The following is a 22,969-nucleotide window of genomic DNA, read 5'->3' as shown; positions in this document are numbered from 1 at the left end:
GGGGGGGGATTCTCCCTGGTTTACATTCGCTCTTCTGCATGTATTTTCCCTATAGACAATGGCTTGTGGAAGAGCATGATATTACACTAATAAACATTTAAAATGTTTGTGAAGGTTTGGTATAATGTGGCTATAATTACGCTTTAGCTACTGCAAGCCTATGATATGAAGGCAGTGCGCCCCGGAGCTCCAACTGACTGACAGTTCAACTTGAGGTGAGGAGGTCTATTTCAGATCTACCAGAGTTACTCCTACAGTGGGGAGAACAAGTATTTGATAACCTGCAAAATCGGCAGTGTTTCCTACTTACAAAGCATGTAGAGGTCTGTAATTTTTATCATAGGTACACTTCAACTGTGAGAGACGGAATCTAAAACAAAAATCCAGAAAATCACATTGTATGATTTTTAAGTAATTAATTTGCATTTTATTGCATGACATAAGTATTTGATCACCTACCAACCAGTAAGAATTCCGGCTCTCACAGACCTGTTAGTTTTTCTTTAAGAAGCCCTCCTGTTCTCCACCCATTGCCAGTATTAACTGCACTTGTTTGAACTCGTTACCTGTATAAAAGACACCTGTCCACACACTCAATCTTGGTCAGGCAGGTGACCAAGAACCCGATGGTCACTCTGACAGATTTCCTCTCTGGAGATGGAAGAACCTTCCAGGAGGACAACCATCTCTGCAGCACTCCACCAATCAGGCTTTTATGGTAGAGTGGCCAGGCGGAAGCTGCTCCTCAGTAAAAGGCACATGAAGTTTGCCAAAAGTTTGGAGTTTGCCAAAAGGCACCTAAAGGAGTTGGACCTCTGGATTCTCTGGTCTGATGAAACCAAGATGGAACTCTTTTGCCTGAATGCCAAGCGTCACATCTGGAGGAAACCTGGCGACATCTCTACGGTGAAGCATGGTGGTGGCAGCATCATGCTGTGTGGAAGTTTTTCAGCAGCAGGGACTGGGAGACTAGTCAGGATTGAGGGAAAGATGAACCGAGCAAAGTACAGAGAGATCCTTGATGAAAACTTGCTCCAGATTGCTCAGGACCTCAGATTGGGGTGAAGGTTCACCTTCCAACAGGACAACGACCCTAAGCACACAGCCAAGACAATGCAGGAGTGGCTTCGGGACAAGTCTCTGAATGTTCATGAGTGGCCCAGCCAGAGCCCGAACTTGAACCCGATCGAAAATCTCTGGAGAGACCTGCAAATAGCTGTGCAGCGATGCTCCCCATCCAATTTGACAGAGCTTGAGAGGATCTGTAGAGAAGAATGGGAGAATCTCCTCAAATGCAGGTGTGCCAAGCTTGTAGCGTCATACCCAAGAAGACCCGAGGCTCTAATCGCTGCCAAAGGTGCTTCAACAAAGTATTGAGTAAAGGGTGTGAATACTCATGTAAATGTGATGTTTCAGTTTTTTATTTGTAATATATTAGCAAAAAAATCTAAAAACATGTATTTGCTTTGTCATTATGTGGTATTGTGTGTCGATTAATGACGGGGAAAGAAACTATTCAATCCATTTTAGAATAAGGCTGTAATGTAACAACATTTTGAAAAAGTCAAGGGGTCTGAATCCTTTCCGAATGCACTGTATGTATTATTTTAACTGACTAATAAAATGAATCAATCAATCCAAACTGTGCAGCAGCCAACTGATGAATTGAAAAGAGACATCTGTTACAAAACACCAAGTTTAAAGAAATTCGGAGATTGTCAAGCCAAGCCTTCAATACTGGGTAAGCCTACAAGGTAGGGAGGGATGTATTTTCCGTTTGTTGAGATTGACATAATCTATTTATTTTGGTGTTGAAAACGCAAACCATGATATTGAAGTGCTCTAAGTAGTCGGCGGTATACTTTGTTTATTGGTTGTGTGGTGCATTGGCACAGAAACCTGTTGGTTGGAAAATTTGTTGCATAGGTTTTATAGAATTATAAATATGGCATCAAAATGTACATCTGATTTCCCCCTTGCTGATCATTGTCTGCAGCCGGCTCTGATCGTGAAGTAATAAAACAGGCAGGGAGAGTCTCGTCTGCGGTGGTCGGCGAACCCTCAACCTTCAGGCCCCTAGCCCTGTGTGGCATTGACAGTGCCACAAAAGCATGTTATATCCACATTTATAAAGACATGGTCACTACAGTTATTGTTAATTTTGGTCGTAAACATATTATTTTGGGTTAATTCTATGAAGGGGGAGGGTTTTCCATTTATTTTACAGTACAAGGGGAGGCTCATGTGAATTTTTTTTTTTTATGTTGGGGAGGGGGGTGCATCATTTTTTTATGACATCTTGAGTTGGACCATCCCATCCCCCCCAGTAAATTTCGATGTGTCCCTAACCTACATTAACGTTCCCTACACACCTGCAAAGCAATCCCTGGATTCTTTGGATGTGCAAGTACATTTCACTTATGTCAAAATAAAAATTTCCGTTGGTGATGACTGATGACTTTTTGATGCATTTGTTTCTAATGATTTCTGCGATTTTTGTAGTGTACGAAATATTCTGTAACACAATAATCACAATCTACCAGTACATTTGCCACCAAACATAACTCTTTCCCATATAGCTAATTTATAAGTGAAATCAAAGTTACTTTTATTTTGAAAGACTAAAAACGGTTGTCACGACATACCACAGCCACAAAGTCATAAACCCCACCCATTTGTACAATTTATCTTCTTGGGTTTTTAAACTTAACCTTAACCACACTGCTAAATCAATGCCTAACCCTAACCTAAAATTAAGACCAAAAAGCAAATGTTTGTTTTAATGAATTTTTATGATAAAGCCACTCGGACTTTGTGGTTGCAGTAACTAGTAGAAACCACTAAAAACCCATGCCTCGACCCGGAAGAACATGTGACCTATGCCGGTCGAGTTGTTTTAGGTCAGTCGGACAACAACACTGCTAACAGCACTAGCGACACTTATTTTGTAGCTAACGTGACATAGCGCTAGGCCAACTTGGCCAATAGCGCGTATTTACGAAGATTTGTAAGTGCGTTGTGATTTTGACAAAAATGTCAGTTTTGCGAGAACAGATTGGCTCCATTTTGGAGATAATGGTTAGAGCGACTGTTACAGAAATTAGCAAAGTTATCGAGGGTTCTGCCTCGTCTGAAGTACCAACAACGGGAGATAACGCGAGTGAAGCCCCAAACGAACAGGTATATCTGCTGATTGTGTAAAGTAAGGCATTTTGTAAACTAGCCCGCTAGTTAATTGCACCGACGTTGCAGCCTCCACTCCACTCTGGGGCGCAATCATTACGCCGAAACCGTTTACTCCAAACGGAAAATGTATACGAGAGTTTCTATTGGACAAATTCAAGAGGAGACCTACCCATTTCGTTCAGTTTGGTTCTGCGCTATGCAGAAATCGCTCCGCCATTTCATAGTTTCTGAAATTCTGATAGTTCGCCTAGTTTTAGTTTGTGACAAAACAATTAAGTATAGACTGTACTTGCTTGTTTGTAGAGAATCATTGTACCATCTAAACCGCTGTGAAATCTCTTCCATAACCAAAAATATTGTGTTTACCAGTGGTGTAAAGTACTTAAGTAAAAATACTTTAAAGTACTACTTAAAGTACTACTTAAGTAGTTTTTTGGGGTATCTGTACTTTACAATTTATATTTTGACAACTTTTACTTCACTATATTCCTAAAGAAAATTATTTCTGAGTATTGGAGTGTGCCCCTGGCCTGGGGTGCAACTTTCACTGGGGATGGGGGGACTTGTGCATTTTGATCCCCCCCCCCACACACAGTTTTATAAGTGGAACGTGATACAAAACTAGGCAACGGTGTGCTTTAGGACCATGCGGTCGGGTAGGCTGTTTGGAGTGTTTTATCTGACTGGATTTAGGGATCGGCGTTCATTAACGGGACAGTTGTAAATCATGCAGCGCCTTGTGTGACGATCACAGATTTTAGAGAAACAACAAATGTCGGTACATATGAGTGTCTTATATTGGCTGAAAGCTTGAAATTCGTTAATATAACTGCACTGTCCAATTTACAGTAGCTATTACTGCTAACAAATGCCAAGCTATTGTTTGAGGAGAGCTCCTAACAACAAAACCATTTTTTTTCACAGCGATAGGTTTGATAAATTCACCTCTGAAGGTGAAATGTGTACTTACATTCTGAAATCTTGCTCTGATTTATCATCCAAAGGGTCCCAGAGATAACATTAAGTGTCGTTTTGTTAGATAAAATCCTTTTTCATATCCTAAAAAGGTCCATGTAGCATGCACGATCGAGTTTGTATTTCCACTCGTTCAATTTGCAAAGAAAGGAATCTGTGAAAATCTAACCCTAAACGCTGTTTCAACCAGTCAAATCACGTTCATATGTATTCCTCAGAGATCCTAGAGTGTAACCAGAATTCACTATATCATTAAGGGTGTAGTATATCCTATAGGACACCAAATTTGGTCAGAGAGCGACGCCTTCATGGCACGCCGATGACGCGGCCGGTCTTTATTTGATCTACAGTATCTTTGTCAAATAAGCACCAATCGGGGTCAAACAAAGCTAGCTAGATAGCCTATGAGGTGGGCTTTACAGTAGTATCCGTAAACGCTGTATCTGTCGCAAAATGTAGATGCTATCCTTTTGCGCCAGCATGCCTTTTCCTTTTGGACAAAAATTATACAGTTAGGCATCCTGCGTGGCGCAGTGGTCTAAGGCACTGCATCGCAGTGCTAGCTGTGCCACCAGAGACTCTGGGTTTGAGCCCAGGCTCTGTCGCAGCTGCCCGCGACCGGGAGGCCCATAGGGCGGCGCACAATTGGCCTATCGTCGTCCGGGTAAGGGAGGGTTTGGCCGGCAGGGATATCCTTGTCTCATCGGGTACTAGTGACTCCTGTGGCGGCCGGGCGCAGTGCACGCTGACAAGGTCGCTAGGTGTACGATGTTTCCTCCGACACTTTGGTGCGGCTGGCTTCCGGGTTGGATGTGCGCTGTGTTAAGAAGCAGTGCGGCTTGGTTGGGTTGTGTTTCGGAGGGCTCTCGACCTTCGCCTCTCTCGAGTCCGTACGGGAGTTGCAGCGATGAGACAAGACAGTAACTAATAATAATTTTATGCCACGAAAAAGGGGGTAAAAATTTAAACAAATTATACAGTTAAAGTCAGAAGTTTACATACACCTTAGCCAAATACATTTAAACTCAGTTTTTCACAATTCCTGACATTTAATCCTAGTAAAAATTAATTGTCTTAGGTCAGTTAGGATCACCACTTTATTTTAAGATTGTGACATTTCAGAATGATAGTAGAGTGATCTATTTCAGCTTTTATTTCTTTCATCACATTCCCACTGGGTCAGAAATGTACATACACTCAATTAGTATTTGGTAGCATTGCCTTTAAATTGTTGGGTCAAACGCTTCAGGGAGCCTTCCACAAGCTTCCCACAATAAGTTGGGTGAATTTTGGCCCATTCCTCCTGACAGAGCTGGTGTAACTGAGTCAGGTTCGTAGGCCTCCTTGCTCGCACACGCCTTTTCAGTTCTGCCCACAAATTTTCTATGGGATTGAGGTCATGGCTTTGTGATGGCCAATCCAATACCTTGACTTTGTCGTCCTTAAAAAATAATATTTTGCACCCCCACTATACAAATCTTCTAAATCTTCTATACAAATCTTTTATTGAGAGTATTTTAACTTTTTGTATTGTTTGCTGGTTTGGCAAGGCCACTGTCAGCCAGAGAAATATGCTGAGAAGGATTATTACCACAGCAAGCAAGGTACTTGGAGTCAAACAGACAGGCCTGGATGAGATCTTTAAGGTCAGGGCCCTCCGTAAGGCTCACAAAATCATTTTAGACCCAAGCCACCCTCTGTACCTGGACTTTGAACTACTCCCCTCTGGGCGCAGGTATAGGGCACCCCTCAGCAGGAAAAATAGAACGAGACAATCATTTGTGCCAGTTGTGATATCCCTCCTAAATAGCTCGGGCGAATGTTCCCATTGACTCCGTAAGGCCAGCAGGCTAGTCTTTTCTTTTTAAGAATGTTATATTATTATTTTTATTGGTACGTAACTGTTATGAAAGTTGTATTGTCAATTTTGTTTTGTATTTAAACGCCACTTTAAATGTGTACATGACACTGCAACAAAATTTCCCCATGGGGACAATAAAGTAAGTAAGTAAGTATAATCAAAGTTGCGCCCCTACCCCTGACTATCACTAAACAATTTGCAACAAAAACATTGTGTAGTCTGGTTTGCTTAATATAAGCAGTTTGAAATGACTTTTACCTTTTGATAGTTAAGTATATTTAAAACCAAATGGTTTTAGAGTTTTACTCAAGTAGTATTTTACTGTGTGACTTTTACGTGAGTAATTTTCTATTAAAAGGATCTGCCCCATTTTTCAATTTTCGCCTAAAATGAGATGCCCAAATCTAACTGCCTGTAGCTCAGGACCTGAAGCAAGGATATGCATATTCTTGATACCATTTGAAAGTAAACATTTAGAAGTTTGTGAAAATAGTTTAGGAGAATATAACAGATTAGATCTGGTCAAAGATGATACAAAGAAAAAAAACATGTTTTTTGTACAATGTTTGAAATGCAAGAGAAAGGCCATAATGTATTATTCCAGCCCAGATGCAATTTAGGTTTTGGCCACTAGATGGCAGTAGTGTATGTGCAACATTTTAGACTGATCCAATGAACCATTTCATATCTGTTCAAAATGTTGTAACAAGACTGCCCAAATGTGCCTAATTTGGTTTATTAATACATTTTCAAGTTCATAATTGTTCACTCTCCTCAAACAATAACATGGTATTATTTAACTGTAATAGCTACTGTAAATTGGACCGTGCAGTTAGAGTAACAAGAATTTAAGCTTTCTGCCAATATCAGATATGTCTATGTTCTGGGAAATGTTCTTGTTACTTACAACCTCATGCTAATCGCATTAGCCTACGTTAGCTCAACTGTCGTACTGGAGGGGAACCGATCCCGTAGAGGTTCATCTTTACTTTTACTCAAGGATGACAATTGGGTACTTTTTCCACCACTGGTATTTACAGCTGTTTGTAGCTGGTTTACAAGACGCAAAAACGAAACTAAAGCACGGGGAACATAGAAATAGCTCACATAGAACAGATCTACCGCTTCTTATGCTTTCTTTCAATGAGAATGATAGATCTAGAACTCATGCCTTTGCAGATTAATTAAGACTGTTTTAGGGGTGAACCGGTCCACGGGGATACAAGTGTATTGCGGCTGAATACAATGCGTTTTGGATGGTAAGATGAAACCATCAGTATCGCCATCTGACAGCCTTTGGGCTACATTCTAAACTGAAGACCATGATTAGTTGATTATTGGAGTCGGGTGTGTTAGTAGGGGCTGGGGCAAAAGTGTCACCAAACAGGCCCAGAGGACTGGAGTTGTCCGTCCCCAAAGAGGAAGAGGCGAAGCGAGATTGATATTTGGGATCAAGTTTCGTAATGATTAGGTTGACATAAGTAGGACACGTGACATCCCGGCAACATTGAGCTGTGCCTGGTCGTCACTAGTTACCACAGCCACAAAGTCATAATCCCTGCCTGGTTCTACAATTTCTCTTCTTAAAATGTGATTTTAAAGTCTAGCCCTTACCATAGCCATGCTGCTAAACTAAAATGTTTTTCATGCATTTTGATGATATAGCCAATTTTGACTTTGTGGCTGGTGTAACTAGTGGAAACCGTTGTGCCTCTTATTCACACGCATATCTGCCCTTTCATTGGCTAGAATGGTCCCACCTGATCTTGGTTCGTCCTGATCTTACCGCCTCCTGACTGCTGTTCCATTTTTGAGGATATTTGTTTTTATTGTTACAGTGGCCGCAAGAGTATCTGGTCAATATAATAGATAGTCTGTGCCATCCCTTAGCCCGCCCTACCATACCTCCTCTGTCTCCGTATGTATGTTTAGCCCAAAAATAGTATGGCATGTCATACTCTTTTTGGCTAGATAGCATCCGATACCTGGGCTACATATAGTAAGACGGTTGTGCTTTTTCAGTTGCTCGGATGCTTTCTTGGGTGAAATGGTAGTTTCAGACACTTGCAAATTTAAGGGTAGTTGGCGGGTACACTGTTCGGATGCTGGAATTATTTTTGGACAAACGTGCGAAGATATTGTTTGACAATCAGATGAAAGCAAGACTGGTTGTGTTCATGCCACATTGAAAGGTAATACATTTTTACAGTTTAAATTATGTCTTTACTATAAACCCACACTAGAAGTGCCTGCATCCGTAATGGGTCGGAGGTCAAACGACCTCCACTCATCACTGTCAAATGCTCCCTGAAACACTTCAGTGAGCAGGCCTTTCTAATCGACCTGGCCCTGGTATCCTGGAAGGATATTGACCTCATCCCGTCAGTAGAGGATGCCTGGTTATTTTTTTTAAATGCCTTCCTCACCATCTTAAATAAGCATGCCCCGTTCAAGAAATTTAGAACCAGGAACAGATATAGCCCTTGGTTCTCTCCAGATCTGACTGCCCTTAACCAACACAAAAACATCCTGTGGCGTTCTGCATTAGCATCGAACAGCCGTGATATGCAACTTTTGAGGGAAGTTAGAAACCAATATACACAGGCAGTTAGAAAAGCCAAGGCTAGCTTTTTTAAGCAGAAATTTGCTTCCTCCAACACAAACTCAAAAAAGTTCTGGGACACTGTAAAGTCCATGGAGAATAAGAGCACCTCCTCCCAGCTGCCCACTGCACTGAGGATAGGAAACTCTGTCACCACTGATAAATCCACTATAATTGAGAATTTCAATAAGCATTTTTCTATGGCTGGCCATGCTTTCCACCTAGTTACCCCTACCCCGCGCAACAGCACTGCACCCCCCACAGCAACTTGCCCAAGCCTTCCCCATTTCTCCTTCTCCCAAATCCAGTCAGCTGATGTTCTGAAAGAGCTGCAAAATCTGGACTCCTACAAATCAGCCGGGCTAGACAATCTGGACCCTTTCTAAAATTATCTGCCGAAATTGTTGCAACCCCTATTACTAGCCTGTTCAACCTCTCGTGTCGTCTGAGATTCCCAAAGATTGGAAAGCAGCTGCGGTCATCCCTCCCTTCAAAGGGAGGGACACTCTTGACCCAAACTGCTACAGACCTATATCTATCCTACCCTGCCTTTCTAAGGTCTTCGAAAGCCAAGTCAACAAACAGATTACCGACCATTTCGAATCCCACCACACCTTCTCCGCTATGCAATCTGGTTTCAGAGCTGGTCATGGGTACACCTCAGCCACGCTCAAGGTCCTAAACGATATCTTAACCGCCATCGATAAGAAACAATACTGTGCATCCGTATTCATTGACCTGGCCAAGGCTTTCGACTCTGTCAATCACCACATCCTCATCGGCAGACTCAATAGCCTTGGTTTCTCAAATGACTGCCTCGCCTGGTTCACCAACTACTTCTCTGATAGAGTTCAGTGTGTCAAATCGGAGGGCCTGTTGTCCGGGCCTCTGGCAGTCTCTATGGGGGTGCCACAGGGTTCAATTCTTGGGCCGACTCTCTTCTCTGTACACATCAATGATGTCGCTCTTGCTGCTGGTGAGTCTCTGATCCACCTCTACGCAGACAAAACCATTCTATATACTTCTGACCCTTCTTTGGACACTGTGTTAACAACCCGCCAGACGAGCTTCAATGCCATACAACTCTCCTTCCGTGGCCTCCAACTGCTCTTAAATACAAGTAAAACTAAATGCATGCTCTTCAACCGATTGCTGCCTGCACCTGACCGCCCGTCCAGCATCACTACTCTGGACGGTTCTGACTTAGAATATGTGGACAACTACAAATACCTAGGTGTCTGGTTAGACTGTAAACTCTCCTAACAGACTCACATCAAACATCTCCAATCCAAAGTTAAATCTAGAATTGGCTTCCTATTTCACAACAAAGCATCCTTCACTCATGCTGCCAAACATCGTACAACTCGTACAACTGACCAACCCTCGTACAACTGACCATCCTACCGATCCTCGACTTTGGCGATGTCATTTACAAAATAGCCTCCAATACCCTACTCAATAAATTGGATGCAGTCTGTCACAGTGCCATCTGTTTTGTCACCAAAGCCACATATACTACCCACCACTGCGCCCTGTACGCTCTCGTTGGCTGGCCCTCGCTTCATACTCGTCGCCAAACCCACTGGCTCCAGGTCATCTACAAGACCCTGCTAGGTAAAGTCCCTCCTTATCTCAGCGCTCTGGTCACCATAGCAGCACCCACCTGTAGCGCTCCAGCAGGTATATCTCTCTGGTCACCCCCTAAGCCAATTCCCCCTTTGGCCGCCTCTCCTTCCAGTTCTCTGRTGCCAATGACTGGAACGAACTACAAAAATCTCTGAAACTGGAAACTCGTATCTCCCTCACTAGCTTTAAGCACCAGCTGTCAGAGCAGCTCACAGATTACTGCACCTGTATATAGCCCATCTATAATTTACCCCAAACAACTACCTCTTCCCCTACTGTATTTATTTATTTTGCTCCTTTGCACCCCATTATTTCTACTTTGCACGTTCTTCCACTGCAAATCTACCATTCCAGTGTTTTACTTGCTATATTGTATTTACCTCGCCACCATGGCCTTTTTTTGCCTTTACCTCCCTTATCTCACCTCATTTGCTCACATTGTATATAGATTTATTTTTCTACTGTATTATTGACTGTATGTTTGTTTTACTCCATGTGTAACTCTGTTGTTGAATGTGTGAAACTGCTTTGCTTTATCTTGGCCAGGTCGCAATTGTAAATGAGAACTTGTTCTCAACTTGCCTACCTGGTTAAATAAAGGTTAAATAAAATAAAAAATAAAGTCATTTGGACTGCTTGTGAATTTAAAAAATGTTTTATTACTCTGTCATTTTTAAAGTCATGCCCCTCTCCATCCTTGACTATTCCTTAAGTCTATAAAACACACTGTCGTTGTTAGAATCATATCACAAACAGAACTGGTATTATAAACAGTTTTAGGTGGACATGTCTTTTTAAGTGGTTTTCCACTGTTGCCTCTCCTCCCGACGGTAGGGCCTGAGCCCCTCCCAATAGTTGAAGGTGCTTTGTCCAGTTGATAATCACCCTGATGATTGCCTCAACTGAACCTAAACTATACCACAACTAATTTCACACTTATCACAACAGATCAAATAAATGAAGTAAAGTATGATGGGGAGAATCGGGTGAGTGAGGGGACACGGACGATGCATAATTATGTAATCACCAATTGTGAATGAAGATCAGGGCGGGCCATTGTATTGATCTATCCTAATTATAATCGGTCCAGCGAATCCAAGCGGTCCTATCAGTCTACTCTAGCCTACTTGGAGTAAACAGTCAGTGAGGGCGTGCATCATATACAATGGCAAGAAGACCAAGACAAATGGATGGACATGCTGTGTTAGCGTTGCTACCAAATTTGAATGAAAATGACTGATGGTGGGGTAGAAATTCATCTTGATGACATTTACATTTACATTTAAGTCATTTAGCAGATGCTCTTATCCAGAGCGACTTACAAATTGGTGCATTCACCTTATGATATCCAGTGGAACAACCACTTTACAATAGTGCATCTAACTCTTTTTAAGGGGGGGGGGGGTTAGAAGGATTACTTTATCCTATCCTAGGTATTCCTTAAAGAGGTGGGGTTTCAGGTGTCTCCGGAAGGTGGTGATTGACTCCGCTGACCTGGCGTCGTGAGGGAGTTTGTTCCACCATTGGGGTGCCAGAGCAGCGAACAGTTTTGACTGGGCTGAGCGGGAACTGTACTTCCTCAGAGGTAGGGAGGCGAGCAGGCCAGAGGTGGATGAAGGCAGTGCCCTTGTTTGGGTGTAGGGCCTGATCAGAGCCTGAAGGTACGGAGGTGCCGTTCCCCTCACAGCTCCGTAGGCAAGCACCATGGTCTTGTAGCGGATGCGAGCTTCAACTGGAAGCCAGTGGAGAGAGCGGAGGAGCGGGGTGACGTGAGAGAACTTGGGAAGGTTGAACACCAGACGGGCTGCGGCGGTCTGGATGAGTTGTAGGGGTTTAATGGCACAGGCAGGGAGCCCAGCCAACAGCGAGTTGCAGTAATCCAGACGGGAGATGACAAGTGCCTGGATTAGGACCTGCGCCGCTTCCTGTGTGAGGCAGGGTCGTACTCTGCGAATGTTGTAGAGCATGAACCTACAGGAACGGGTCACCGCCTTGATGTTAGTTGAGAACGACAGGGTGTTGTCCAGGATCACGCCAAGGTTCTTAGCACTCTGGGAGGAGGACACAATGGAGTTGTCAACCGTGATGGCGAGATCATGGAACGGGCAGTCCTTCCCCGGGAGGAAGAGCAGCTCCGTCTTGCCGAGGTTCAGCTTGAGGTGGTGATCCGTCATCCACACTGATATGTCTGCCAGACATGCAGAGATGCGATTCGCCACCTGGTTATCAGAAGGGGGAAAGGTGAAGATTAATTGTGTGTCGTCTGCATAGCAATGATAGGAGAGACCATGTGAGGATATGACAGAGCCAAGTGACTTGGTGTATAGCGAGAATAGGAGAGGGCCTAGAACAGAGCCCTGGGGGACACCAGTGGTGAGAGCACGTGGTGCGGAGACAGATTCTCGCCACGCCACCTGGTAGGAGCGACCTGTCAGGTAGGACGCAATCCAAGCGTGGGCCGCGCCGGAGATGCCCAACTCGGAGAGGGTGGAGAGGAGGATCTGATGGTTCACAGTATCAAAGGCAGCCGATAGGTCTAGGAGGATGAGAGCAGAGGAGAGAGAGTTAGCTTTAGCAGTGCGGAGCGCCTCCGTGACACAGAGAAGAGCAGTCTCAGTTGAATGACTAGTCTTGAAACCTGACTGATTTGGATCAAGAAGGTCATTCTGAGAGAGATAGCAGGAGAGCTGGCCAAGGACGGCACGTTCGAGAGTTTTGGAGAGAAAAGAAAGAAGGGATACTGGTCTGTAGTTGTTGACATRGGAGGGATCGAGTGTAGGTTTTTTCACATCTGATATCAGCACAAAACGTTGTAACAGAGAGCAGTCCCTAAAAAACATTTGCAACAAACTCATCAGCTTTCGTTGTTTATGTGCATGCTTTAACTGATGCCATTGTGTGAAGATGCACACCATGTAAGCACGAGCTGACAATAATTGACTTTTTGACTGCTGTCATATCAACACTTATATTAATTAAAAAGCCATTATTGCTTTTGTGCAGATGTTCACTATTTATCAAGCACACCTGACGCTTATAATGATGTTTAGGCTACTGATGTTTTCATCATTCCACCGCATATGTTGCTGGCAGTGCGTCTCGGTGGTTGGGGTATTTTTATTTGGTTATAAAAAATTATCTGTTACTTTCGTTCCAACACATGCTTTCTTTTTCATAGTTATAACAAAGGCACTCCATGTACAATTGACTGAAACCTTGTGCGTTTTTTAAATTATTTAATTTTGTGTTGAAATGTATCCTACAGTAACAAACTGTACTTTTGTGTTATTTGAAAACAAAATGTGTTCATTCTGTTACCTAAGACTTTCATGGACACAACCAAATGATTATTTTTGCGATAGTGTATATGAAATGTATTAATTACATTGCTAGAATGTTGCAGTCAGAATGACTGCTCATTAGCTTGAAGGGGGGATCCCTCAAGGCCCAGCGGTTCTAGGAGGTCCCATGAAAAAACAACATGCCCCCTATGGAAATCGAATGCCCGCCAACTGATTCGTTCTGGTGCCGGCCCAGCCTTAGCCTGGAGACCTGACATTTGATTTTCATTCAATTCAGCATCGGGCGTAAATGAGTGTTTGGATCAGTAAAGTTTCCTCTCATAACCTCTACAAACCGGAATGTGAAATAAAATTACATTTTAACTTACTTTACCGGTTGTCTGTGTGGTTGGTCCTTTTGCAGGTAGGAATGTGAGACAATATATCCACAGGAAAGTATAATTAAATCAACTTTTCAAAGCTTTGGTAGTGCGTTCGGATTTCTATCACCTGATGTATGAGCACTAGATGATAATGCATACTTGCCAAGCTGATGAATGTGTTTACATGGTTCTGCGCATGCTTCATGTGATAGAAATCTGAACACACTACCAGCGCTTTGAAAAGTTGATTTAATTATACTTTCCTGTGGATATATTATCTCACATTCCTACCTGCAAAAGGACCAACCGCACAGACAACCGGTAACGTTAAAATATCATTTCAACTTTCTGGCTTGTAGAGTTCTTGAGAGGAAACTTTCCAGATCCAAACGCTCAATTAAATGAAATTCAGCTTTGGGGTTTTAGGCTACCCATCCCTGACCTAGGGTATGTGTTCTACGTCTGGTTAATTGAGCTAATCCATTATGCTAGTACTTGCCACAGGGTTGGCTCAACTGGAAACATGTTTGTATATTTGAGATCTGCAAGCATTTATCATAATTGCCAGAAATACTTGTCAGAGACGTTTATAATGGTAGCTAGCTAGTTAAGTAAACTGAAGTTTGTTCTGTATGCCCTAAACTTGCTTTTGCTCTTTTTACTCAGTTGACCCAGTTGACCTCATTCATGGAGATACTGGCAAAGGAGGCTGTGGACCAAATCTGCAAGCTATTCAACGAGTGCTCCTCCGTTCTGCATCTGGAAGTGTCTCGGAGTCAAACTGAGAATGAGGACTTGAAGAAGAGGCTAGATGCGGTTGAGACCAAACTGAGGACTGTCTTAGAAGGGAGTGGAGGACAAGAGAACACATCAGCCAATGGCTGCTGCAGTGAAGTCAAGATCATCCACCAGTTAAAAGGCACACAACCAGGTGAGAGTTGGCATTATTTCAGATAAGCCATCAATCTGGTTTTAGAGTGCTTTGGTACACTGTTACTAAAACCAGTGCTTTTGAATTCAATATAAACCTTTTTGATTTTGACTGCAATATTTTTCAGGCGTATGCGCTGGTGATGCAGAAGTGAAACGATCCCCCATCCTCCACCTGTGGAAAGGGAGACTTCCCTCAACTGTAAACGAGGTAGGCTTATTTGCCTAACTGACAATATTCTGTGGGAAGTTTAGATCTTGGAAAGCTGTCTGGAATTACTAGGGGGTACAGAAAGTAATAACCTATTGACTTGTCTGTATCATTATACACCATTTGGTACCAGGTAGTTACCAATTGTATTTAATTATTGGAAGTGAGTACAAGAAGAAGCATTTTATCCCTTTGTGAAGAGTTCTGTTGTTTTATAATATTATATGGATATAGAGATATATAGGTATAGATATGCAGTACCAGTGAAACGTTTTGACACACAGGTTTTTCTTTATTTTACTATTTTCTACATTGTAGAATAATAGTGAAGACATCAAAACTATGAAATAATACCTATGGAATCATGTAGTAACCAAAAAAGTGTAAAACAAATAAAAATATATTTGAGATTCTTCAAATTAGTCACTCTTTGCCTTGATAACAGCTTTGCACACTCTTGGCATTCTCTCAACCAGCTTCACCTGTAATGCTTTTCAAAGAGTCTTGAAGGAGTTCCCACATGCTGAGCACTTGTTGGCTGCTTTTCCTTCACTCTGCGGTCCAACTCATCCCAAACCATCTCAATTGGGTTGAGATCGGGTGATTGTGGAGGCCAGGTCATCTGATGCAGCTCTCCAGCGGTCCTCAAGAGAGTCAGTTTCATCATAGCGCTTGATGTTTTTTGCGACTGCACTTGAAGAGACTTTCAAAGTTCTTGAAATTTTCCGCATTGACTGACCTTCAAATCTTAAAGTAATGTTGGACTGTCGTTTCTCTTTGCTTATTTGAGCTGTTCTTGCCATAATATGGACTTGGTCTTTTACCAAATAGGGCCATCTTATGTATATCCCCCCTACCTTGTCACAACACAACTTATTGGCTCAAACACATTAAGAAGGAAAGAAATTCCACAATTAACTTTTAACAAGGCACAACTGTTAATTGAAATGCATTCCAGGGTCCTCATGAAGCTGGTTGAGAGAATGCCAAGAGTGTACAAAGCTGTCATCAAGGCAAAGGGTGGCTACTTTGAAGAATCTCAAATATAAAGTATATTTGGGTTTGTTTAACACTTATTTTGGTTACTACATAATTCCATATGTGTTAGTTCATAGCTTGTAGAATAATAGTGAAGACATCCAATGTAGAAAATAGTAAAAATAAAGAAAAGCCCTTGAATGAGTAGGTGTGTCCAAACTTTTGACTGGTACTGTAGATAGATATAGATGGGACTCTAAACCTGCGTTCCATTAAATCACTTTCCCTCTCATCTCAGCACTCCAACATGGAGCACACGATCGAGTCAGTTATTATCAAAGAAGAAGGCTTAGAAGATTACCTGTACAGCAGCACCTCAGACCCAAGTTCTTTTTTAGAGAGCCAAGCCCAGGAGTTGAGTGACCCAGAGAACCCCTCAGAGGACCCAAAGGACAGAGGCGGCGCCGCAGGGCCAAAGCATTTGAGAAAGCCAAAGATCACTGGGGCTCGTCGGGCAAGGCCCAAAAAGGAGAACCACCTTAGCTGCAAGCACTGCAGGAAGACATTCAGCAAACTGATCCAGCTGAAAGCTCACCAGGCGATCCATGCAGCAGCGGAGAAACCTTTTAACTGCAAACAGTGCGGTAGAGGTTTTTCCTTTAAACGCAGTTTGGATGCACACCAGCTGCTTCACACAGGAGAGKGACCYCACACCTGTGGCGAMTGTGGTAAAGCTTTCACCCTAAAGCAGCTGCTCAAGAATCACCAGAGACTCCATGCAGGGTTGAGACCGTTCCGCTGCGACGAATGTGGCAAGAGCTTTAACCGGGCCCACGGTCTCAAGATGCACCAGATCGTCCACACGGGAGAGAGGAAATACAGCTGTGAGATCTGCAAGAAGAGTTTCAGCATACCAGGAAATCTCCACAGGCACAAGCGTATACACACTGGCGAGAAACCGTTCCGTTGCGATACGTGCGGGAAAAGCTTCAACCAGGCAGACACTCTGAAAGGACACCAGCGGATCCACACAGGAGAGAGGCCATTTACCTGTGAGACGTGRGGGAAYTGTTTCATTCAAAGAAGTGCWCTGAAAATGCACCAAAGAACCCATGCAGGAGAGAACGCCTTCCTCTGTGTGGTGTGRGGGACAGTKCTGGCTTGCGTCAACTCTRTCAAYACACACCTTCAGYCTCACACAGCAGAGKTGCCTTGTAMMTGCTCAGTGTGCGGTAGTAGTCTCAGTTCACTCACTCACCTCAAATCGCACCAGCAACTCCACACTATGGAGAAGCCGCACAGCTGTGGCCTATGCAACAAGAGCTTCAAGTCGGTCAGCTACTTGAACATACACATGAAAACTCACACTGGGGAGAGACCGTTCACCTGTGACGTGTGTGGAAGGATGTTCACTCAACACAGCAGCCTGAAAACCCACCAGGCAGTCCATACTGGGGAGAAGCCTTTCAGCTGTGGAACGTGTGGGAAATGTTTCAGCAACACTGGGAACCTCAACAGGCACCAGCGGATACATACAGGAGAGAAGCCTTTTAGCTGTGACCTCTGTGGGAGGAGCTTCAACCAGGGCAACAGCCTCAAAGCACACAAACAAATCCACACAGGAGAGAAACTATTCATGTGCGACAAATGCGGGAAGAGTTTTTCCTACCTGAGGAATCTGAAAGATCACAAGTGTTACTATATCTAAAACCAATAGGCATAGCCTCGTATTGCGATGGACCACACTTGGTTTGAACAATTGTCTCGGCATTAAAAATGCATTTATAGGTCTACTAACATATGAAGTGTACTGATTAGATTGGTTGCCAAAAAAGCCTTTTTTTCAAAGTTTTTAAATTTGTATAACCAGTTGCCTTTCTGGGGTAGACATACTTTGAGTGGATTGGCTGGTGGTCCAGTAACTGTTCAATGAAGCAGAGCCTAATTTATTTGAGAAGGATGTACATCTGTAACCTTTCTTGTCTTGTACCTTTTATTACTGTTGTTATCTCGTAATTTGTGTGCCAATGGTAAATAAAACTCCTGAAATGAGTCCTTTGTGGGTGTGTGTGTTTGTTGTTGCTATCCGTGCATATAGTTCCTCTAACAGCTGCAACATAACATTAATGCAAATTATCGGGTGCCTATAGGTTGGTGTCCCTCTATGGCGCCTTGTATGAAGTGCCTCAGATGAGACTGATAACAGACTCGTATGGATATTACGTAACAAGGAGAAACAACAGGAAAATAAACCTGTATTTCAGTCCATTTTTGGCACCGATATAGCAGATCATCCATTTCACATGAAATTAATTCGAATTGTGTCGATGCATGAATTCCTCCGTGAACAAATTCTTGACTGTGGACTTGTGGTGTGCCGCCCATCTACATGTCTGCATTACCAGCAACTGTGTTCCCAAGCCATACCTCAGCCAGTGTCACTATGATAGAACTGTGCAACGCTCTCTTCCCTTCCAAGAGAAAAGTAGATGTGAGCCAGTGTCCTGAATGGAGCCAAACAAGTTTAAAAAATCTATGAATAAGCCAAGGCAACACTGTGGGTGATGTCAAAGGAAGTGTACATGTGACCAGAAGATGATTATCTTCAGCACTAATAGAAGTTCATGTGCTGTGGTAGAATGAAATGGTTCTGTATTATGCCTGCATATTCATAATTCATGTTAGGTTACCTTGGGCACTTCAAATATGCAAATCCTCATAGGGTAATCAATGAAAGATGTTCCTAATATTGTTGCACACTTCACATTGATTAATTCATTTAATATGTGGTTATGGTGGTCTGCCTCGCACCCATCTATGGTCATCCTTCCCTCCAATCCTCATTCCTGAAAATCACAAGTCTACATATGTTGCCTGTCAGTCACATTGATGGGTATGGCATAATGTCTATGTTTAGACCAAACTCACCAAGACTGAAGATCTTTAATTATTTTCCCCAACGTTCTCTGATGTACTCCATGCACATAATAGCATAGAACTTGTCACATATATATTAAGGGGCACTTCCTTGCCACCCAACCACTCTTCAGCAGCACCCCACCTAGAATGCAGTGCAGGAGGTGGGGGACCAAACCTTGTGTTCCGCTGTCAGGAGCCTGACCTGACCCTGTGTTCCACAGTTTCCTAAATTTCTTTCCATTTAGGGTTAATCACATTCAACCTCAAAAGGTTGACTCAAGGCTCCCTCATGAATGCTCAGCAGTAATGCCCCTCAGCACTTGTAGGTTAATGTATCTTTGAATCTGCACAGTGGGTACGCAGTGATGTCTAGTGGCATTTAGAAGAACAAGCAGTTGTATCTCTGAGTGTGCGACTGCATGTCTTGAGTTGGAAAGAGTATGTTTTGTATCCATGGATGGGCGTTTAGTCATAAATTATAGAATAAATGCCTCAAGTTGATTAATTCTGAACAACACTCCTAGTCTAATTCACATCAAGATCACACATGGCAGATATTGTAAATTATCAAGAAATTAAATGAAATTATTTGTTTTACTTCAAAGAAAAGCATGAATTTTCAATAAAATATTTAACACCATTCCATGGTATTTTAATCTTTACACTATATCACTTACTCTTTACAATGCATGTGCAATAGACAGTTGCATGAAAGCATAACCATCTGAAAACAAGAAAGAAAACCAAAATGCTGAAACTGCAAAAGTATGTCAAAGAAAACCGCTAGCTAGAACCCAAGCTGTAAGCACTGTCAGCATCTCTAGGGGAAGTTGGTGTCTGGGGAAGCATGCAAAGCTCACACAGGGCTTTAAAACGTGTGCAGGCTGTGAAATGGGTCGGTTGAGTGTGGAACACATGGGTTCGTCCTGTAACGTCTGGGTGTTGTTGATGATCCAGTTACTGATGTACAGGATGGGTGATCTGCAAGAGCAGTCCCAGGGGTTCCCCTCCAGGTGGAGGACCTTCAGGCTCTCCAAAGGCTCCAGTGTCCCATTCAAAAGAGTACTGAGGCGGTTTGATTTCAGGTGAAGTTTCTGAAGACGGTGAGGGCCTTGAAACATGTCAGGGTGTAGCTGTTCTATCTGGTTGTTGTCTAAGTCAAGCTCCTGTAAGTCGGTCAGGGGTGCGAAGACTTGAGGGTGCAAGGCCACCAAGCGGTTGTTCTGGAGATGGAGTCTACGTAGGTCATTCAGGGAGTAGAAGGTTGCATATGGGAGATCACGGAGCTGATTGAAGCTGAGATGAAGCTCCTTTAGTGTACCTAACCCATCAAAGCCTGCAGGAGTCAGTGCTGAGAGGCGGTTGTTATCCAAATCCAGCATCTTGAGGCTGCGAAGTTGAGAAAATACGCCTGTGGGAAGATCTTCGATCAGGTTTTCATTCAGCAGGAGCTCTCTCAGGTTTCCAAGGGTAGAAAACAGCTCAGGTTTGAGAGCTGTGAGACGGTTATTGAAAAGCTTCAGGGAGTGGAGTTTAGGCAGACCATGGAAGATGGACTTAGGGAGAGACCTGAGGTGGTTATTGTTCAACTGTAGCTCCCTGAGGCTCTTGGTCTTGTGGAATAGCCCTCTGGGAATCTTGCTTATTGCATTGTTGTCCAGGTAGAGTGTCCGTAGCCTGCTCAGTCTGGAGAACAAGGCATTGTGGAGGTCAGCTATCTGATTGTTGTCCAGCTGGAGTTCCCTTAGCTTAGACACCATGTGAAAGAGCCCTGGTGGTATGTATGAGATCTTGTTGCTGTCAAGTTGCAGCTCTCTCAGCAGAGTTAGGTTGTGAAACAGGTTCTCTGGAAGGTATGTAAGCCTGTTGTGGTAGAGATCCAGAAGCTCCAGTCTGCCTAGATATTGAAACACTTCAGAAGGGAGGGATTGGAGGTTATTGTAGCTCAGATCCAATTGACCGAGATGGGCTAGACCGCTCAATGAGTCCTTAGCCATTATGCTCAGGTGGTTATTATTCAAAACCAAAATCCTTAGATGGCTGAGCTCAGAGAAAGCATCTTCTGGTAAAAAGGTGATGCTGTTCTTCTGGAGGTACAAGCTGTGCAGCTGTGACACATCCTTCAGGGCAGCAACGGGCACAGAATCTAACCTGTTTCCACTGAGGTCCAGATGACTCAGGTTAACTGCTCCACTGAATGTGCCATTCCCAATGCTAACCAAGTTGTTCTTAGACAAAATCAGCTTTACCAATTTGGATGAGTTCTCAAACACCCCTTCCTCGAACTCCACAATACTGTTGCTGCTCAGGTGAAGGTCAGTGAGTGCCGGGGCTCCACCCAGTGCCCCGTACTGCAGGCTGTTGATCTGGTTCAGTGTTAGAATGAGCGTCTTTAATTGACCAAGGCCTTGTAGGGATCCTGGTTGCAGGGCCTCCATGTTGTTCTCACTGAGGTCCAGGAAGGTGAGTGCTGAGAGGCCTTGGAGCTGCCCAGGGCCCAATGAACCCAGGTAATTACCCCTGAGAAACAGCTTGACCAGGCTGCTCATGTTGGGCCAGATGAAGTTGGAAGTCAAGGAGACATTGAGACAGTTCTTGGTGAGATCCAGGAACTGCAGCTGCTCCAGTCCACTGGTGGGGAATGCCTGGATCAGGTTGTGGGCCATATAAAGCTCCTCAGTACCATCTGGGAGGTTAGGGAACTTCTTCAGCCTCTTGTCCGGGCAGCTGACTGTGATGTTGTCCAGACATTCACATGGTGAGGCAGGACAGGTAGCAGCTACTGAGATGAGGGCCATGATGACCGTGCTCAAACTCACCAACATTGCGAGGAACTAATGTTGATATGACAGGAAAAGAAATTGGGTCAATGTGAGATCTGAAACAAATATATGAAACTTCTGTTGTGACATAATTCCTGTTTACCAGTACGCATCCTGCTCAACCGTGTCAATGTAATCTATGTGATTTAATTGTTCCTTTCTTTGGATATTCAGCACACTGTCTTGTTAATTATGTGAAAATCTTGCGACACTACAAACTTGTTGGACGCATTTGCAGTTTGTTTTGGTTGTGTTTCAGATTATGTTGTGCCCAATAGAAATTAATGGTAAATAATGTATTGTGTCATTTCGGAATCACTTTTATTGTAAATGAGAATATAATCTGTTTCAGAACACTTCTACATTCTTGTGGATGTTACCGTGATTATGAATGAATAATGATGAATGAAAAAGTTACAGGTGCAAAAAGATCATGCCCTCAAAACATGCTAACCTTTTTGGAGGGGGGGTATGATATTTATGGTAGCATCTACATTTACAATAAAAGTGAGTCCAAGATACATAAAGTGCTTTCATTTCTAAACGATAAAACAGATGAAAATACGCTCAAATGAAATGTGACATTCTGTACTGTACATAAATACTGTACTGAATGAAAACATTTGATCACAAATCCAAAATGGCGGAGTATAGAGCCAAATTAAAGGTTTGTCTATAAACATATCAGTACTGTATAGCAATGAGTACAATATAATTACACTGCTTTCCAACTTATTCCAACTTAACAAATATATAGTTTCCCTGTCACTTATTATAAAATGGGACCCAACGGATTGCTTGGGAGTGACACAATCTGTCTTTACAGTAGATTCCCGTATGTAAAATTCCATGATTAAAACTTTTGAGATTTAAGGGTCAACCTGCAGTTCAAACAATAACAAGCGACACCCCGCCACTCTTTTGGTTAAAAGCTGAGGGATGGGGCTGCAGAAATGTAACACTCAAATTCATGGACATAGCTATGGATACAAGGAAAAGTATAGTTTAAACCATGTTTTGAGGCTTTACATTGTTAGTTTACAAGTACAATGTTTACTAACAAAGGAGTAAAACAAGCTTATATTTTTGGTCCTGATGGGGTACGACAGTTGAACTAAGCTAATGAGGCATCCATAAGTTATATTCTTCAAGAATCAATGGGTATAATATCATTAATTTTAAAGTCTAAAAATGG

At 43.0% G+C, this 22,969-nt stretch overlaps 2 protein-coding genes across 2 annotated transcripts; one reads left to right on the top strand and one right to left on the bottom strand.

The window, feature by feature from the left end:
- The first annotated feature begins 2,878 nt into the window (after positions 1-2,878).
- Positions 2,879-18,085, top strand: LOC111949344 (oocyte zinc finger protein XlCOF6). The gene is made up of 4 exons (XM_023966439.2): positions 2,879-3,180; positions 14,581-14,845; positions 14,973-15,055; positions 16,332-18,085. The coding sequence occupies exons 1-4, from the start codon at positions 3,034-3,036 to the stop codon at positions 17,739-17,741; spliced, it is 1,905 nt and encodes a 634-aa protein (XP_023822207.1). The 5' UTR covers positions 2,879-3,033; the 3' UTR covers positions 17,742-18,085.
- A 1,551-nt stretch (positions 18,086-19,636) lies between these two features.
- Positions 19,637-21,780, bottom strand: LOC111949755 (leucine-rich repeat-containing protein 15-like). The gene has a single exon (XM_023967108.2). The coding sequence runs from the start codon at positions 21,775-21,777 to the stop codon at positions 19,723-19,725; it is 2,055 nt and encodes a 684-aa protein (XP_023822876.2). The 5' UTR covers positions 21,778-21,780; the 3' UTR covers positions 19,637-19,722.
- Positions 21,781-22,969: the final 1,189 nt, after the last annotated feature.

Source organism: Salvelinus sp. IW2-2015, linkage group LG22, assembly GCF_002910315.2.
Source record: "Salvelinus sp. IW2-2015 linkage group LG22, ASM291031v2, whole genome shotgun sequence".
NCBI lineage: Eukaryota > Metazoa > Chordata > Actinopteri > Salmoniformes > Salmonidae > Salvelinus > Salvelinus sp. IW2-2015.
This window is presented reverse-complemented; position numbering and strand designations above follow the sequence as displayed.